Below are 20,322 nucleotides of genomic sequence, written 5' to 3'. Positions count from 1 at the left end.
AGATTGTGATCCCACTATATAGCGCTCTGAGTACGGCACATCTGGAATACTATGTTCGGGTCTTGAGACAACACCTACAGAAAGACAATGATAAAAAAAGAACAAGTCCAAAGATGGGCTACAAAAGTGGTGAAAGGTTTCAAAAACAAAACTTATCAACCAAGACTTAAATAACTTAAATTGTTAAGGCTGCAGGAGAGAACGGAGAAGGGGTGGGGGGGGGGGGGGCATGATGGAAACATTTATACATGTTATAGAAGGCGAAAATGGAGAGGGGACATGATGGAAACCTTATATATATATATATATATATATATATATACGTATATATATATATATATATATATATATATATATATCATGAGGAAAAAGGGGACAGGGGGACCTATTCGGCCAGTTACTCCAGGCAGCCTCCCTCTTGCTATTCTGGGCATACACAGGCATTGCTCTGCTCTTCTTGTATGAATAGCCTTTAGCCATTTACTTTCCATCAGCACTGTAGGAGTTAATCCTCTCCAGTGCTCTTAGCCCAGCTGCAGGGTAATTTGCTATTACCCTCCTATTTAGCTGCGCTGGGGATTCTCCTCCTTGCCAGAGTATTGGTGTGTGTTTGTCTGTCACCCAGCTAAGGCCTCCTGCTCCTGACTTCAGCGTCTGCCGTGATTCCTGGTCTTTTTCCTGGCTTCCCTTTGCAGTCCGCCTGTCCCGACACCAGACCAGATCCTGTTCATAGGTCAGACTGTTCACGATGCTTTGAATCGGTGTCTCTGCCCCCCGTGGGTCAGCTGCCATCTACAATGGGACTTCTCCAGGAGGTAGCAGCCTGCTCGCTTCCTCGCGGCGAAGTCCAGATTCCTGTACAGGGGTTAAAAGGTGAATACTGGGAAACTGTCAGGGGCCTCTCAAAATTGTTCCAAGAAATGGCTCAACAGCGTGATCACCAGGAGCAAATACTGTCACATTTGTACAATATGAACGCCCGCACTCCATAACAACTACTGCAGCGGCACCACAGCCTTCTGTAGCAGCCGCAACTCCGGCACTGTACCCACAGGCAGCCTCTGTCTGCCCCTCCACATTATGAAGGAGATCCTAAACAATGTTGTCTCACCTGTTCGCTACTAACCGCGATAAGGTGACTTTCATGATGTCTCACCTTTCCAGACAGGCACTGGCCTGGATAAACCCTCTCTGGGAGAGAGACGATTCTGTGGTCAATAACCTAAATATATTTGTGGAGATGTTCCGGAGAGTTTTGGATGAACCAGGTCGTACAACTTCAGCTGCCTTCTCCCTGCTGCATCTACGTCAGAATAGTCTCTGTGTGGGCCAATATGCCATTCAATTTCGCACCCTAGCCTTGGAGTTGGGCATGGACAATGAGACCCTGGTGGTGGTGCTTTGGAAGGGCTTGGGAAGTCGCATTAAGGACAAATTGGTGGGTCATGAGATTCAGTCTCCCCTGGACACATTGATCTCTCTGGCCACAAGAATTGATCTTCGATTCCATGAAAGGATCAAAGACGTGGCCCAGAAGAAGAGATCTATCTGACTGGCACCCAAGTTTCAGAGGCCACTTCCTACCCCAGTGACTACCTCCTTGGCTAATGGTCCAGAGCCCATGTAGGTTAGCTGGCTCAAGCTAACAGAGGAGGAGCGCATGCTCAGATGTTCCAATAATTGGTACATGTACTGTGGAGCCCAGGGGCATTATGTTCGTACCTGTCCTCTTAAGCCAGGAAACTGTTGAGCCTAGGGTCAGTAGGAGAGGCTATCCTAAGTGAAGATCAGTCCTCTTCAAAGTTGAATTTACCCATGACTTTGTCCGTCTCCAGTACTCAGTTCACTGTGTCAGGCTTCCTGGATTCTGGTTCGGCTGCGAACTTCTTGCAGAAGGCCGTGGTGGACGGCTACCAAATTCCTGGCTGACACCTTGAGAGTCTTTTGTGGTGACAACTGTGAATGGATGTACCCTTTCCAAGACCAGTTTGTCACGGAGCCGCTGGATCTGAAAGTAGGCCTCTCTGCTCAGAGAAGATTTCCTTGCTGGTGCTTCCGAGGTCCACCAGTTCCCTGTTGTTGGGTCTGCTTTGGCTTCCTCTGCATATTCTCAACCGGGATTGGAGGTCTCGGGAGGTGTTACGTTGGGGGTCACCCTGCTATTCCAAGTGCCTGTTTCTAGTACAGCCTATTCGATGCCCCTCGGTGCCTCAGAACCCTAGGGCCTGTCCATCTATACACAGATGCAAGCCTGAAAGGACTGGAAGCAGTCCTAAGCCAAGTGCAAGAAGGACTATCTGGCTGCCACCTCATTTGCTGTCTTCACTGACAATAAACCTCTTGCTCATTTGCATACAGCTCACCTGCAAGCTCTAAAACAGAGGTGAGCTTCAAAACTTGCCAACTACGACTTTGTAGTCAAATATCATGCTGAAAAGACGAATGGAAACGCAGGTGCCTTGTACCACTTTCCAGCAGCAATAGATCCCTTGCCAAAGGTATCTCTGGGAAGATGTTGAGATGCATACTTTGCGTGTCTACTTTGCTCAACAAAATTCAACCAGTACCAACACTTGGAAGACCTCCACCTCACAGTCACCAGAAGTGAATTCAGGACTACCTTCGGAGGAAGGACAGTGTATTCAGCTGCATACTGAGAGCAGAACTATTGGAGAACTCCAACAGTTACCAGTGAACAGTTCTTGGAGGAATCCAATGAGGCAATGCAGATCCAGGATTGAGTTGACTGTGAAGACAACAGAAGCAACTCTTTATGAGTAATGGTCTAATATATGACAACACCTTAGATCCCACTGTTAGGTCTGGCAGATGTGAGTGTCGTGCTCTGAATCTGTGATTACCTTTTTTCCAGCACTGCCATGGTTAAATTGGTTCTGCCTCTTCCACCCAGCTGCAGATTGTTGGTCACCACTATATAGCGGCCTCAGACCTGATAGCCCCTGCTGCACTGTTGATGTATGAGCTCTCATATAGGCACGTGTCGCTGCTTCTCCTGTTTGTTCCTGTGTTTGCAGTTTATGCTTTGTCTTCAGTTTGATCAAGTACTTCCAGCCTGGTCCTGAACTTGCTCACTCCTTGGTTATCCAACTTCCTGGCTTCCAGGTGATCAGTCCTGACAGGGTTAATCAGTGCTTAGGTTCCCGCACAGGACCGCCCTTGTCAGGGTGAATTCTTTGCTGTTAATAGGCAGGGACTTTTCATCTCCTGCTTCCAGCATAGGGCTAGATCCCCTGGTCACCTTGCATTCCAAGTCACACCTTCCAGTGGTGAGCATCCGGGTTTCCAGAGTCGACTGTCTGCCCTGCTGGTCTGTTCCATATACTGGTTGGGCGACACAGCAGATCCACATCAAATCCCTAACAGCCATTACAGGCAACTGCATCCATCAAAAAGTCAAGCCCGGAGAAATGTCATCCTGCCTACCATGACCAGTCAGGGCATTTCAGTGCCCAGAAGACAGAAGCTACCATCTGCCACAAATTATATGGATACGGTAGAGAGGAGACATAGAAAAGCTCTACTTCAACCCATTGTGAGTCATCACACACTCAAAATGGTAGAGATTGACCATCTCAAAGTGGAACCCTGCAGAAATGTCTATATCTAACTTTGCATTGTCTAACTTTCCATGTTATTTCCAGCCAAAGTGCCACCCAGCCAGACCGGATCTCCCGTCTCCCATCCTCAGTGTTGCTGATTTTCAATTTCTGTAACACTGGCTCATAAGTGAGTATTTGGAGATTTGTCTGTAGGGAAAAGTATTGAATGGCCCCCATAGCCTTGAGACGCAGGGTTCTGCCCAGTTCATCGCCCTGCTGCAACTTAGGGTCCTTTTACGCAGGACAAGCTGTCAGGTAAATGATGCCTGGCAGCTCATAGCAGTGATGCTCACTCCTGGGCTGCTGCACAGGAGCGAATATCGCTGGCATCGTCCACAGCGCTGCCGGTATGGAGGCGGAGCGGGCTTGGAGCGTTCTCCACCTGCCACCTCTATTCACAGTAAGCAAGACAGTAATTTAAAAGTGATCGACTGTTTACAGTGAACGGCTCATTTTTCAGTTTTCTGCATGCATTTACATGGGGCAATTATTGTTCAAATTCCCAAAGGAGTGCAGAGATCTGACTGATTCTGAACGATAATCTTCCCATGTCAAAGGGCCGTTATATGTTGCTTTGTAATCAGTCTGCACCTCGCAGTTGGAATTGTAGACACAGTTGGGTGATTAGATAAGAGTGGCATGCTTAGACACTGTGGTCTGCGGACATACAAGTTGTTGCATAACCAAATTGGTACCTGACTGGAGGAACCATTGCTGCAGTCCCTAATGAAGTTAAATGCCGAGGACTGCTTTTGTTAAAAAGGGGGGGAAATAGTAGTGACCCAGTACTAGCCTTACTGAGTAATATTAGCATCTAAGGGAGGCGGTTTCACCATATACATCTATTGTACTGGATTCGCCTATATGGCTATAGCTCCCGCATCTCTGCTTGGCCTTAGCAACTGGGATGTCTCCTGCTGTTAGTCATCCCCTCTGTGTTACCTTGGCTGTGATTGGCAGAGGAGACAGGAGATGCTAGAAGCTTCTGGAAGGTGAGGTAATATAACTTCCTGTTTGGGTTGGTACAGTGTAGCAGCGAGTTCAGTAAGAAGAGTGTAGAGTTGGAGCAGAGAGAATAGTGAATTATCGGCTCATGTGGCATTCAGCACCCAACGCTGCAGGAGTGTCACCGAACCAGAAAAGAGCCTCATCTGGTGTGTGGAGACCAACAGGAGTACCACTCACCTGGACTGAATACAAAGTGAACCCCAAGGGTTAGATAAGGTAGGAGCACTATTGTGAGGGGATACCGGCTAGTGGAAGCACAGGGGTGAAGCTGGGATCACCAGAAGTAAGTCACTCTGATTAAGCTGCTGGCAGAGATACAGGAAGCTCCCCGGGCTTCAGTGAGATGCCCTGGAGATACTGTGGATGTTACCGGCACTCGGATCGCTGTGGTTTGGCTGCAACCCGCTGCTGAATGTTCAGTAAACCTCTAGTTGCTGTTTCCACAAGTTCCTCCGACTTGTCAGTCCTGCACTGAACACCTCGGTCCCCGTACACAATACCTGCCGGGGGTCTCCATACTGCAATATCAGTGAATGGCGGATTATGGGTTCCCACTCCCTCAAGTCCAAGGGAAGCATTACACAGACCAGTGACATATATAACTTTTATGGTTGCAGTTTAACCCCGGTGCCATATTACCAGTACTGTAACTAGACACATATACAGGCAGATCCGAAATGGTGTACTTTCACTGCATATCAGGTTTGGGGACCAAGAGGCTTCAATGTGTCCATCAGGGGGGCAAATGGTCAGAACCCCCTACCAGTAATGGGTCTCTACCCTTTCCAGGAACAGACTGCAGACTCTTCCAGTCCCGCAACTCAGTGGATGAGCTCCTCGGGGGCGGGCAGTGCTGTAGCGACACCCTCTGTACATACTGATACAATGCACATTGCAAATAATAGAAATAAGGAGAATTTTATCTTACAAGAAATCAAAACAATAATAAAAATACTCCAGGTAAACCATCCCCCCGGGGGACACACGGGCACTGAGGGTGTAATATTTTAATTAGCAGAATGAGAAGCTATGATTAGTTTCATCAGTGAATCCCTGGAGCCGCTTGGCTCATAAACAGAACACAAGGGCAGTGATGAATCTCTCGGGTAATGGTGTTCTTTCTGTTGTCACTGTGTAATTACCGTCCTGGGATAATTCTTGTCATATTCCATGAGAGGTTCTTTAACTGCACCAATCAGATTCCAGGATATTACAAAACATCTTGTAAGAAAGAGAAGTTTTTAGGATGCTATTTGCAGGTTTGCTGTGTGATTCCAAAAGCTGAAGTTGTAGACTTGTTTTTAAGTTAATTTTTCTGATTTATGGCACTGAACTGCAATACCAGGAGCAACCACTATGAAATGTACAGCACTGTGCCTGGTATTTAGTGAAGCGACTGAGGCAATACTAGAGCACTGCAGTCTCTTTAAACAGCTGATCAGTGACAGGCAGCAGAATCCACAGATCTCATCCTGGGGACCGCACATCAACATCTGTGAGTGACAGCCGGCTGCAACACTGGGAATCGGTGAGAACGGTGATCCCCTCTGTTAACCCATTACATTCTGCCATCAGTGCTGGTTGCATCATGTAAAGGATTCACATAGAGAGGGCGCTGATGCCAGGAGCTGATGGGTTGCCAAGGCAACCAGACGATACACAATGGCGTCTAGATCTGCCCTGACCTGTGATCACTATCAATACCTATAATGCATTGCAGTACAGAAGTGCTGCAATGTATTATCAATGCTATCACAGGTTCAAGTCCCCTGCGTGGACTTAAAAAATGTAAATAAAAATGGTAAAAAAAATAAGGATCAAAAATCGTATAGAAAAAAGCAGACCTTTTTGAGCCCTTTCCCCTCTTTGTTTAAAAACTTTTTCAAAAACCCACGTTTGGCATTCTCGTGTCCATAGCGACCCATGCAATAAATTGAATACATAATAACTGCTATTTAAGAAAATAAATAAATTGAGCCAAAATGCTTTTTTATGATCATTTCACCTCACAACAAAATGCAATAAAGTGATCAAAAAGCCATATGTACCCCAGTATGGTGCAAATAAAGACTGAAGCGCATCGCACAAAAAGCAACCCTCACAGAGCTCCGTCCGAGGAAAAATATAATAGTTATGAGACTTTGAATGCAGCGATGCAAAAGGAAAAAAAAATCCAAAAAAAGTGTTTCCATATATTGGGACGATGTGTTGCCGTGGAAATGGAACGCCAGTCAATTGTGTCCGGGTCTGGCCTGTGATCGCGATGTTAAACAATAATGCATTGCAGCACTGAAGTGCGTGTAATGTATTATCAGAGCATCACAGGTTCAAATCCCCTACAGGGGCATAAAAATGTACAAGAAAAATAGTGAAAAAAATACATTAAACCCCCCCTTTTTTGCGCATTCCCTCCCCCATTGTTTAATAAAACAATGTTAGAACCTATATATTTAGCATCTGTTAAACACCAGTCCATTTTAACACACTTTCTAGCCCACACAGCAACTGCTAGAGAACAGAAAAGCAAAAAAAAGGAGCCCAAATGGTTTTAATTGCTCCATTCGTCTCCCGAAAAGCACAATAAGGGCTTATTCACAGGAGCGTATATCGAGAAAATGGGGGCCAATATACACTCTTGTGAATAAGCCCTAAGGGCATATTCACGCATCCGTATATCGGCCGGGTTTTCACGCCCCGGCCGATATACTGTGTCCCTTTCTGCAGTGGGAGGGGGCGGGCCAGGCCGGGCGTAGTGCACTGAGCTCCCGCCCCCTCTCTGCCCCTCGCCACAGTTTGCAATAAGAGGGGGCGGGATGGGGTGGAAATTTGCTCAGCCCCCACCCCGCCCCTCCCATTGAAAACAATGGTGAGAGGTGGAGAGGGGGCGGGAGCTCAGTGCACTACGCCTGGCCCGCCCCCTCCCACTGCAGAAAGGGACACCGTATATCGGCCGGGCATGAAAACACGGACGATATACGGACGTGTGAATAACCCCTAAGAATGATTTTAAAAAAGCTGTATGTGTCTCCAAAATGGTACCAATAAAAACTACAGCTTGTCAACGGAAAAAACAAAAGTTACTTTGAACGCAGCGATGAAGAAAAAAACAATTGTCAAAAAAAGAAGAGTTTGGTTTTGTAAAAGTGGAAAAAAAAAAATCTATATAATTTTGGTATTATCAGATTTGTACCAACCGGCAGAAATAAATTGTCATATTTGCAGCATGATTAACGCTGCAAAAACAAAAAACTATGGAATTATTATATTGTATTATATTACACAGAATTAGATGGTAGCAGTAAAAAGTACGGCTAATCACGCCAAGAACATCCGTCATACGGCCGCGGCGACAGACAGTAGAGTTATGGCTTCTGGAAAGGGGAGATGAAAATCCCGAAAAATTGTTGTGTTGCTAGGACCAAAAGAGGCTTAGGGGTTAATAATTCTTATTACTGCAAATCCCTAAATATGGATGGAATACTGGAATATTAGATACTTTACTTCCCGATGACCCTTTCCACCCTTTTTACGGCCGGCCCCATACACCTCAATTCAAAATACTTCTGATCATGGCTTTAAATGCCGCTGTCCCTGGGGTCCTATCCGGGCGTCACAGCGGCCTTCTGAAGGTTCCCTGGGGGGCTGCAATAAATGTTTGCCTACTAAGATGTGCCTGAGGCCTGCCATGTGTCTTAATAGAATGCCTGTCCAAATACAGTATAATGCTGTTTTGCAGTATACTGTATAGGCAATGAAATGTACAGAAGTTCAAATCCCCTATGGGGACTAAACATAGGTACAATAAGGTTTTTTTAATTTACCAAAAGGTAAAAATATTACAAGTTAGGGCCTCTCTTCTCCATATAGGGAGCCCAGTACTATGAATAAGGCATTACAGTTGGGGCCCTGTTACAGCTTTTGCATTGGGGTCGAGGAGCTTCAAGTTACGCCTCTGACCCCAACTAGCTATGGCCCGGGAAAATAAAAAAGATACGATTTTTTGAAAGTGGGCAGGAAACATGAAAAGTTAAAAAAACAAAGAGGAAAGGGGTTAATAATTCTTACTACATACGGCATATCCCTAGATTTGGATGTAATATTGGGTTATTCTATGAGACTTTTTTGTGGAGATGCAGTCATTGAAGGGTTAACGAATTAAGGGCCAGTGGGAGAGAACGGCTAGAGACTTTCGATTTCTGCTAATAAGGGCTGTTTAATAGGAGACATGCAGCGCAGAAGGCTCTGGAGAATTACAGCTGTCAGTCAGACCCCATTGGGTATAAGAAGCTGCAGGAGGATCCTGGACTTGTGTCTCGTCCCGCAGTTCCTCCGGTCCCAGCAATGTGGCTTCTCGCATCTATAGTCCTTATTCTGCAACTTCTCCCAGCAGAACCTCATTTCATCACTAGTATTAACTCCACCAAGGGGCTTCCAGCTTCCAAAATCCTCCTTGGACTCCAGGCTCCATGGAACGTCTCGTACCCATTCAGTGCCCAGCGCCTCGGCTCGGCCATCCAGTTGGCTATTGAGAGGATAAGCAAGGAATGGGACCACCATTTCTTCAGTAACAGGACGTTGGAGTTTGTGTACGCCGACTGCGACTGTAATGCCAAGAGTTCTCTCAATGCCTTCATCCAACAAGTTGAGGAATACAAAATCTCCGCTCTCTTTGGCCCGGTTTGTCCAGAAGCTGCTGAGGTAGGTGTTTGCTTTATTTGAGGGGGGAGAGGGGATCAGGGTAGGGAGCTCACCTGAGCACAGTGACCCATCGCCTCTTGTCAGCCCCCCTTGGAGCATAATAGAGGCTGTATAGAAAGTCAGCGGGTCTGTATACTGCTCACCGATGACAGCCAGACGGGTGCATTACTCAACTGACTGTTTCTGCCTCTTCATTTCGTGATTGGTGGAGGTCTCAGCACCCAGACCCCCACTGATCAAAACTTCTGACGTCACTATGAGGCCGCTTTCACACGGGCGACACAATGTGACAGTGCTACAAATCGCATGTATGTGAACCCCATGCTTTCCTATGGGTTCCTTCACATTAGCGATGCTTTGTCTGATGCTATGGTGCGAGAAACAGAATGGCGGCATGCTCTATACTCCCACGATTTGCGATGTTTTGTAGCCCCTGTTTCTCTATGGAGCCTTCTCGTTTAGCACATCTCACAAACTAGCGATTTTCGGGAGATGTGATACAATTCCCTAAAATAAAGGAATTGGCCAATCAATGTCACGGCTCAGACAATTCATAAATCCCGCCTCCACAACGTGATTGGTTCGTCAAACTCTGCTTAGCCAAGCAATGCAGTGCTGGATGAACCAATCACAGCCCTCACATTGGTTCATCGGGCGCTGGATGAACCAATCGGAGCCATCGCTTCCTGTAGGTGGGATTTTATTAAGCCCCGCAACCTGGAAGTGATCTTCTGTGGGCGAGCGAGGACTGCAGGACGCCCGGCCAAGCTCCAGAGAGCAGCAGGAGGAGCCTGGAGGCTCCAGGAGAGAATTTAGATAGGGCTTATTTTAGGGGGAGGGCTTAACCTTCTCACAATAAAATCATGTGACTTTATCGCTGGCAGCAGTGAAGCAATGCGCGATTTCTTCACAAGAAAAATGCATCACTGGCGCTGCAAAATCGTAGGAACACTGCGTATTTAGTGGAAGGGATATCCCTGCCGCCCGTGTGAAAGAGGCCGGAGGAGAAGATTTCTGTCAGTTTAGTCACCCCTTTAGGTGACATTTTACTCTTGCAGTGAAATAACCTTATAACGCCGTCTTAGAGTGCACCTACCACTCCAGGTGATGGATCTGTATACTGGAGTGATATCAGTATTCCTAACCTCAGGGCCCCCTATATGACACATTGCTCAGTAGGTTTCTACCTCTGCAGATCTGTCATTAGCTGCTATTATGTAATAATAATAATCTGTATTTATATGGCGCCAACATATTCTGCAGCGCTTAGAGGGGAACAGATACAAAACCACGGGTACATGTAGTGATCAGCTGATGGAGACAGTAGGGGTGCCGGGCTCCGATGAGCTTACATAATACAGATAATGGGGGGATACAGAAGGTAAAGGGCCTGGAGATGTGCACGGTATGGCGGGCTGGAGATGTGCATGGTATGGCAGGGTGGAGATGTGAACGGTATGGCAGGGCTGGAGATGTGCTCGGTATGGCGGGCTGGAGCTGTGCACACTATGGCAGGGTGGAGCTGTGCACGGAATGGCGGGCTGGAGATGTGCACGGTATGGCGGGCTGGAGATGTGCGCGGTATAGTGGGGCTGGAGATGTGCGCAGATTGGCGGGGCTGGAGATGTGCACGGATTGGCGGGGGTGGAGATGTGCACGGATTGGCGGGGGTGGAGATGTGCACGGATTGGCGGGGGTGGAGATGTGCACGGATTGGCGGGGGTGGAGATGTGCACGGATTGGCGGGGTGGAGATGTGCACAGATTGGCGGGGGTGGAGATGTGCACAGATTGGCGGGGGTGGAGATGTGCACGGATTGGCGGGGGTGGAGATGTGCACGGATTGGCGGGGGTGGAGATGTGCACGGATTGGCGGGGTGGAGATGTGCACGGATTGGCGGGGTGGAGATGTGCACGGATTGGCGGGGTGGAGATGTGCACGGATTGGCGGGGGTGGAGATGTGCACGGATTGGCGGGGTGGAGATGTGCACGGATTGGCGGGGTGGAGATGTGCACGGATTGGCGGGGTGGAGATGTGCACGGATTGGCGGGGTGGAGATGTGCACGGAATGGCGGGGTGGAGAGTGTGGGATGCTATACACATAGACAATGGTCCAGTTGTGACTGCAGGGGGCAGTTGATTGCGGCTGGCAGGGATAGCAATGAGTAGGACATCCGGCTCCCCTATCTCCCTCATACATTGTACACTGGCAGTGCAGAGACTGAACTGATATTGAGATAGAGAGGCAGAATCTACAGTTGTACAAGTCTCTTCTGCTTGCAGAGATGCGGACGAAAGGGTTTTTCTAAATTTAAAGGCAAAAGGGATTTTGTCATTAGAAAAATAAATCAATCAGTTCTTACCTATTCCTTCCCCGTCAGTCTTCTTACTGCGTCTTTTCCTCGCTGATCTTCTCCAGTCCCCCGGGTCACCTCACCTCCAGCTGGCCGGATCCTCTTCTTATTTTGGAGTGTCCATTCTCGGCAGTCTCCTTCCTGCAGGTCAGTGTACCCGGTCACTAGTGATGTAGTGTCCACAGCCTAGCAGGGAGTGCCCGGCTATTAATGAGACTGCATGCACGCTGTTCATATACTATTGCAGAGAGACAGCACCCATGCACAGTCTCGGCAATAGCTCTGTACTCCCTGCTAGGCAGTGAAGGCTACGTTACTAGTGACTAGGTACACTGCAAGAAGGAGACTGCCTAGGAATGTACGCTTCGTCGCCCGAAGAAGAATCGCCAGCTGGAGGTGAGGTTACCAGGGGGACTGCAGGAGATAGGAGAAGATCGGCGGAGAGAAAATGCGGTAAGAAGACCGACGGGAAGGAATAGGTAAGTATAGAATTTTTTTTTCTAATGACAGAACCCCTTTAATGAAAAATTCTACAACTTTCTAATAGACAATTTTCAAGATACCTGCTTGCCATCAGTGAATAAGAACTCTTGTTTGTATTCCGAGACAGTAAACCTGGGTTAGTCCTGCTCTCAACTGCAGATTGGATATAATTGTGTCCATCCTAGGCAGCGCTCTGTGAGCTGAACACATCAGCAGCTGTACAAATAGTCCCTCTGATATCTTGCTGATGCAAGTGATATTACTGGTTTGGTAGTTTTGTTACAAAGTATCAGTCTGCAGTCCGGGATATTTAGCTCACAGAGCATTGTCTACACTGGATGCAACACTGTCCACTCCTCAGCAGAGAGTAGGATCTCCCATGTACCGGGTAACTACCTGTGAATGCCTACATGTATTGTATTTGAGGGGTTATCCCGTATTACGCAGTGTTTGCCTTTGCACTTTTGCACGCAGGTCACTGGCTTGTTGGCCTCATCCTGGAATATTCCAATGTTCGGTTTTGTAAGTCAGACCTCGAAGCTTGATGACAACCAAATCTACGACACCTACATCAAAATGGTGTCCCCTCTCCACCGAATATTCGAAGCTCTGGAGAAAACCTTGAAGTATTTCACCTGGAAGTATGTCGCCTTGTTCGGAGGATCCGCTAAAGGTTCGACTTGGGATAAGTTAGATGAGTTGTGGGCACTACTGGAAAATCAACTGGTCAGAAGCTTCACCATCACAGCGAAGGCGAAATATGAGCCGAGGAACCCAAACAGTCTACGTGAGAAACTCAACTCAGTGGCTTCTCTTGCCAGAGGTAACACCAATATATGATCATGAGACACAGGTGATGGTGATATACTCCACTCACATCCAGAGCTGCTGTGAGAATTACATTGTTATTACACTGATACTTTTGTAGCAAACCCAGGAGAAACAAATGACCCCATTTGATCCCAACTTATTCCAGGTCCCTTGGAAGTAACTGAGTCAGAGTTGATGTCAGTCATTGTGTCGGGCACTGTACTGGGGCAAACCAGGCTATACAGAAGGGTATCTTTGTCGCTGTACAGGGCCATCTTTAGCATTGTGTTGGGGCATCTCTGGCACTGCATAAAGGTATCTATGACGTTGTACAAAATAATCTCTGGTGCTGCATGAGGGCATATCTGGCACTATATGGGAGTCTGGAACCATATGGAGATAAGTCTGCAGCTAAAATGGGTAATTTCTGGCATTGTGGAGCATATCGATCACTACATGGGGGTAAGTTGAGCACTGTAAGGGGTATTTATTGGAGCATCTTTGAATTTGCATGAAGGCATCTCAGACATTGTATAGTGAAAATATTAAAGTTAATGCCATCTTCCTCTCCTTTCAGACTCCTGTAGTTCCTGTAGTTCCCCTTTCTCTGCCTGCAGCCTTTCAGTAAATGTTCAAATACCTCCAGATTTCCCCCAAATCTGCCTGCAGCAATACAGTACATTGTATATAAGGCAGAAGGGGGGAGGAGAGGAATTCAGCTGCAACTTCTATCTCTCTGTGACACAGCATGCTGTGAGAGGGGAGGTGGAGGAGCAGAAATTGGGAGTCCTCTAATTGCCTTGGAACCCGGAGAGCAATGGAGCTACAAGACACTAAAGTGAGGGCAAACCTCACATCCAAAGAAACGTGTTCACCAGCAAAAAACTACAAATACATTAACCCCTTAGTGACCAGCCTATATTTTTCCATAAGGACCATGTAATTTCCATAGTCACATTGCAAAAGCCATAACTTGTTGGCATATTGGCGGTCACTAATTGGTTAAAAGAATTCATACAAACAGATGGAAAACGCCTGATAGTTGCAGGTTCTATACAAAATAGAGTCAAGAACCTTAGATGAGAAGTGTCACCCCAGCCTTACATTATGGTGCATCTTCTTCCCTTCCAGTTATTATACTTGTGGCGAATTCTGAGGATTCTCAGCAGATCCTTATGGAAGCAGAAAGACAGGGACTGATAGACGGGCGCTATGTGTTCATCATGATGCAGCAATTTGAATTCAACGGATTCCTGGTGAGTCTGGAGTGTATTTCTGATGTAGTCAATCATTTCAATTAAAGGGACACAATCTAAAAATAAATAGAAAAAACCCTAGAGTGATGTGTTTAAAATAAAAGGGGCGTGGCTTGGCTAAGAGGAGGGGCTTAATTTTTCTTAGTCTGCATTGAAGACAGAGCATTAGATGTTCTGCAGGCAGCAGGTTACCAGCCGGCAAACAAATAATTACAAGTTCTGGTTCTCATTGAGGATACCCAGTGGGGTTATGGAGACTTATTTTTCAGGCAATGCTGCATGGGAAAAATATGCAAATTATCCCATGTGAGCGAAACTGGAGACTCCTCTAAAAGGAAGAGTGACCCCTCTGTAGACAGACTCTTTCAGGTTTTTTGCCCCCTTGTCAGTGCAGAGCAGACTACTGATTGGCTGGATGAGGTACCTCATGAGGGCACTGGTTCTCATTGAGGAGACCCATCAGGCTTATGAAGACTTATTTTTAGGTGATGCTTCATGGAGAAATCAGTATACAAATTATCCCATGTTAGATGGTTGCAGCATTGAAAAGGGGGAAGGAGCAAAAAGGATAGTTTATTTTATGGAGCATCAATAAGAGGTCTTGGCAAGAAGGAACATGAAACAGTTCCTAGTATATGGACATTAACCCCTTAGGGACCAGGCTATTTTGTACCTAAAGGGCCAGACACTTTTTAGGGATTTTTCTCATGTGGTGGTTTTACTGACCTATTTTTTTTCCTTCAGCTACCAGAGTTATTTTTGCTGCATTTTTCCACGACATATAGGCATATTCTTTTAACTGACTCTCCCCCCCCCCCCCTGTTTTTAGTTTTATTGGGGGTAGAAAGCTAAAAAAAATTATTATTTTAAAACATTTATACCAGTTTTTTTTAAAATTAGTATTTTAATGGTAAAATAAAGTAAGGGAATAGGTTCCTCATTTCTTTTCGGACGTTTTGATATATAATATGTATGGTTTTGGATTACAGGCGCATACAGCGATGGTTTTGGTTGACGTCATCTTCGGGTCATTTTCTTTCTTAGGGCTTATTCAGAGGACCATATAATCAGCCGGGTTTTCACGCCCGGCCAATATACTCTGCAGGGGGAGGAGGCTGGAAGAGGCGGGAGCAGGGCACTGAGCTCCCGCCCCTTCTCTGCCCCTTGCCACTATTTGCAATGGAAGGGGGCGGAGCCTAGTCCCAGAACTTAGCTCTGCCCCTGCCCCCTCCCATTGCGAATAGTGGTGAGGGGTGGAGAGGGGGCGAGAGCTCAATGCACTGCTCTCAGCTCTTCCAGCCTCCTCCCCCTGCAGAGAGGGACACCTTATATCGGCCGGGTGTGAAAACCTGGCCGATATACGGCCATCTTAATGAGCCCTTATGTATATATTTTTATTTTATTCTATAATTTTTTAAAACTTATTTTTGTAACCATTTTTTACCATCTATGACCCCATGATGTCATATAAGACCTCTTTTTTTGGTCTTTTTTTTATTACACACTTTTCCGCTGTAGTTGGGGCATCCATAGGAGTCCCAGTAACAGGGGAAACATCCCCCTGTAGTGACAACAGTCACTGGCAGCACTGATCTGGGCCTGCTAGGACCCTGCAGCTCTGCTGTTGCAGAGGGCACCTGGCAGTCACGTGATCGCCGGGTCACGTAGTAGAAGAAACACTTCCACTTTCATTTCTTAGTACATAGTGCTCATTGAGCATTGTGCACCCGGGAAAGGAGAAGGCAGAGATGGTTAAAAAATGCTTCTCCCTTCTTCTCCAGGTTCTCACCTGTGAATAACAGCCTGGGAACCTGACCGGCTTCTGCTTGATTGCAGAAGCAGAGGCTTTAATCCCGTACTGTATTTTTGCTATTGGCTGGAATTAAAGCCCAGGACCAAGCACGGTATATTTACTGTGCTTAGTCCTTAAGGAGTTAACACAATATATCCCCAGTAGTTTAGATACAAGAGGTAGAAAGAGTATAGTCCCACCAGAGTTGTGCAAAGGAACAGCAATATCATTAGTTGTATGTGACCAATAGAGGTCCCTAGTACACATTTTTCTTTATAACTTTAAAGCTTATAGTCTAATACAAAGCACAAATCCCCTGCATAAACACAGAGGGAAATGATAATATCCTGTCTGCCTGTAGCCACCACTAGGGGGAGCTCAGGAGCTTACTGTATACACATTAAACTCAATAATAACACGAGATACAGTAACTTCCCCCTAGTGGTGACTGCTGGCAGTGCGGATGTTATAATGTAACCCCCACATCTATGCATGGGGTTTAGAGCTTCGTATCAGGAAATCTGCATTGTTTTGTAGTGCTGTGTAAGTCCGGACGCTGATATTTATTTGTCTCTGTAACCAACTGCTGCATATCGATTTCCAGGATGTTTTTTGGAAACACACCTTGATTAGTGAAAGAAATGAAAGCTTTTTCCGGGCTTACGAATCCGTCCTCATGATAGCGCTGAACTCATCTTTCAGCTACATGTCCTTCATGAAGGAGGTCTACGACAGACTAAAGGGTCCCCCATTCTACAGCGAGATTGAGGCAGAGGACCAGGTAAACTTTGATCTCCTCTTCAATGGGATGTTATGTAATTCACGCTGCAGCCAACAGGGGGCAGTGCTCTTACTAGAATCAACCAATTACAGTATTAATTGCTGGCTCCTCCTCAATTGAGTCCCACAATGCATGTGCTGCTTTGTTGCTTTGTTAAATGTCATTAGTAAATACGAGGGGGTGCTAATAAGTCCTCGGCTTTGACCACAAAAAAATGACATAGAACAATGAAAAATCAAAGTTATTCAACAGAAACCCCTCAGATATCAGAGGACTTCTGACTGCAGTATTGCAACTTCTTCAACCCATGCAGACAGAATTCCTTTGATTGAGTGAATAACCAGTCATCAGCCCCCTTGATATAGTCCTGAGTATAATAGAGGATGGGAGAGATCTCTGTACTGACCCCTGATATATTTATACATAGTTATTAGAGCGCCCCCTTGTTGCAGTCCTGGGCATAATAGAGGATGGGAGAGATCTCTGTACTGACCCCAGATATATTATACATAGTTGTTAGAGCAACCCCCGTTTACAGTCCTGGGTATAATAGATGATGGGAGAGATCTCTGTACTGACCCTTGATATATTTATACATAGTTATTAGAGCGCCCCTTGTTACAGTCCTGGGTATAGTAGATAATGGGGGAGATCTCTGTACTGACCCCTGATACATCTATACATAGTTATTAGAGAGCCTCCTTGTTACAGTCCTGCGTATAATAGATGATGGCAGAGATCTCTGCACTGACCCCTGATATATCTATACATAGTTATTAGAGCATCCCCTTGTTACAGTCCTGGGTATAATAGGGGATGGTAGAGTTCTCTATACTGACTCCTGATATATTATGCATAGTTATTAGAGTGCCCCCCTGTTACAGTACTACGTATAATAGATGATGGTAGAGATCTCTGTACTGACCCCTGATATATTATACATAGTTATTAAAGCGCCCCCTTGTTACAGTCCTGCGTATAATAGATGATGGCAGAGATCTCTGCACTGACCCCTGATATAGCTATACATAGTTATTAGAGCGCCCCCTTGTTACAGTCCTGGGTATAAATAGATGATGGAAGAGATATCTGTACTGACCCCTGATATATCTATACATAGTTATTAGAGCGCTCCCTTGTTATAGTCCTGGGTATAATAGATGATGGGAGAGATCTCTGTACTGACCCCTGATATATTATACATAGTTATTAGAGCGCCCCCTTGTTACAGTCCTGGGTATAATAGATGATAGGAGAGATCTCTGTACTGACCCTTGATATATTTATACATAGTTATTAGTGCGCCCCTTGTTACAGTCCTGGGTATAGTAGATAATGGGGGAGATCTCTGTACTGACCCCTGATATATCTATACATAGTTATTAGAGCGTCCCCTTGTTACAGTCCTGGATATAATAGATGATGGGAGAGATCTGTGTACTGACCCCTCATACATTATACATAGTTATTAGAGAGCCTCCTTGTTACAGTCATGGGTATAATAGATGATGGGACAGATCTCTGTACTGACCCCTGATATATTATACATAGTTATTAGAGCGCCCCCTTGTTACAGTCCTGCGAATAATAGATGATGGGAGATCTCTTTACTGACCCCTGATATATCTATATATAGTTATTAGAGTGCCCCCCTTTTTACAGTCCTGGGTATAATAGATGATAGGAGAGATCTCTGTACTGACCCCTGATATATTATACATAGTTATTAGAGCGCCCCCTTGTTACAGTCCTGGGTATAATAGATGATAGGAGAGATCCCTGTACTGACACCTGATATATCTATACATAGTTATTAGAGCGCCCCCTTGTTACAGTCCTGGGTATAATAGATGATAGGAGAGATCTCTGTACTGACCCCTGATATATTATACATAGTTATTCGAGTGCCCCCTTGTTACAGTCCTGGGTATAATAGATGATTTGAGAGATCCCTGTACTGACACCTGATATATCTATACATAGTTATTAGAGCGCCCCCTTGTTACAGTCCTGCGTATAATAGATGATGGGAGATCTCTGCACTGACCCCTGATATATCTATACATAGTTATTAGAGCGCCCCCTTGTTACAGTCCTGGGTATAATAGATGATGGGAGAGATCTCTGTAATGATCCCTGATATATCTATATGTAGGTATTAGGGCGCCCCCTTGTTACAGTTCTGCATATAATAGATGATGGGAGAGATCTCTATACTGACCCCTGATATATTATACATCGTTATTAAAGCGCCCCCTTGTGACAGTCCTGCGTATAATAGATGATGGCAGAGATCTCTGCACTGACCCCTAATATATCTATACATAGTTATTAGAGCGCGCCCTTGTTACAGTCCTGGGTATAAATAGATGATGGGAGAGATCTCTGTACTGACCCCTGATATATTCTACATAGTTATTAGAGCGCCCCCTTGTTACATTCGTCCTGGGTAGAATAGATGATGGGAGAGATCTATGTACTGACCTCTGATATATTATACATAGTTATTAAAGCGCCCCCTTGTTACAGTCCTGGGTATAATAGATGATGGAGAGATCTCTGTACTGACCTCTGATATATTATACATAGTTATTAGAGCGCCCCCTTGTTAGAGTCCTGCATGTAATAGATGATGGGAGAGATCTCTGTACTGACCCCAGATATATTATACATAGTTATTAGAGCGCCCCTTTGTTACAGTCCTGCGTATAATAGATGATGGCAGAGATCTCTGCACTGACCCCTAATATATCTATACATAGTTATTAGAGCATCCCCTTGTTACAGTCCTGGGTATTATAGGGGATGGTAGAGTTCTCTATACTGACTCCTGATATATTATGCATAGTTATTAGAGCGCCCCCTTGTTACAGTCCTGGGTATAATAGATGATGGTAGAGATCTCTGTACTGACCCCTGATATATCTATACATAGTTAGTAGAGTGCCCCCCTGTTACGGTACTACGTATAATAGATGATAGTAGAGATCTCTGTACTGACCCCTGATATATTATACATAGTTATTAAAGCGCCCCCTTGTTACAGTCCTGCGTATAATAGATGATGGCAGAGATCTCTGTACTGATCCCTGATATAGCTATACATAGTTATTAGAGCGCCCCCTTGTTACAGTCCTGGGTATAAATAGATGATGGGAGAGATATCTGTTCTGACCCCTGATATATCTATATATAGTTATTAGAGCGCCCCCTTGTTACAGTCCTGGGTATAATAGATGATGGTAGAGATCTCTGTACTGACCCCTGATATATCTATACATAGTTATTAGAGCGCCCCCCTGTTACGGTACTACGTATAATAGATGATGGGAGAGATCTCTGTACTGACCCCTGATATATTATACATAGTTATTAAAGCGCCTCCTTGTTACAGTCCTGCGTATAATAGATGATGGCAGAGATCTCTGTACTGACCCCTGATATAGCTATACATAGTTATTAGAGCGCCCCCTTGTTACAGTCCTGGGTATAAATAGATGATGGGAGAGATATCTGTTC

At 45.6% G+C, this 20,322-nt stretch overlaps 1 protein-coding gene across 1 annotated transcript in view; it reads left to right on the top strand.

Annotated features, from left to right (window-relative positions):
* Nucleotides 1–8,969: 8,969 nt before the first annotated feature.
* LOC136626795 (guanylate cyclase 2G-like) overlaps nt 8,970–20,322 on the top strand; it is a 78,996-nt gene continuing 67,643 nt past the window's right edge. The window contains exons 1-4 of the mRNA XM_066601800.1: nt 8,970–9,326; nt 12,639–12,987; nt 14,106–14,207; nt 16,619–16,803. Of these exons, the coding sequence (XP_066457897.1) occupies nt 8,970–9,326; nt 12,639–12,987; nt 14,106–14,207; nt 16,619–16,803 (993 nt within the window). The remainder of the gene's footprint in view (nt 9,327–12,638; nt 12,988–14,105; nt 14,208–16,618; nt 16,804–20,322) is intronic.

This window comes from Eleutherodactylus coqui, chromosome 4 (genome assembly GCF_035609145.1).
Source record: "Eleutherodactylus coqui strain aEleCoq1 chromosome 4, aEleCoq1.hap1, whole genome shotgun sequence".
NCBI classification, from domain to species: domain Eukaryota; kingdom Metazoa; phylum Chordata; class Amphibia; order Anura; family Eleutherodactylidae; genus Eleutherodactylus; species Eleutherodactylus coqui.
This window is presented reverse-complemented; position numbering and strand designations above follow the sequence as displayed.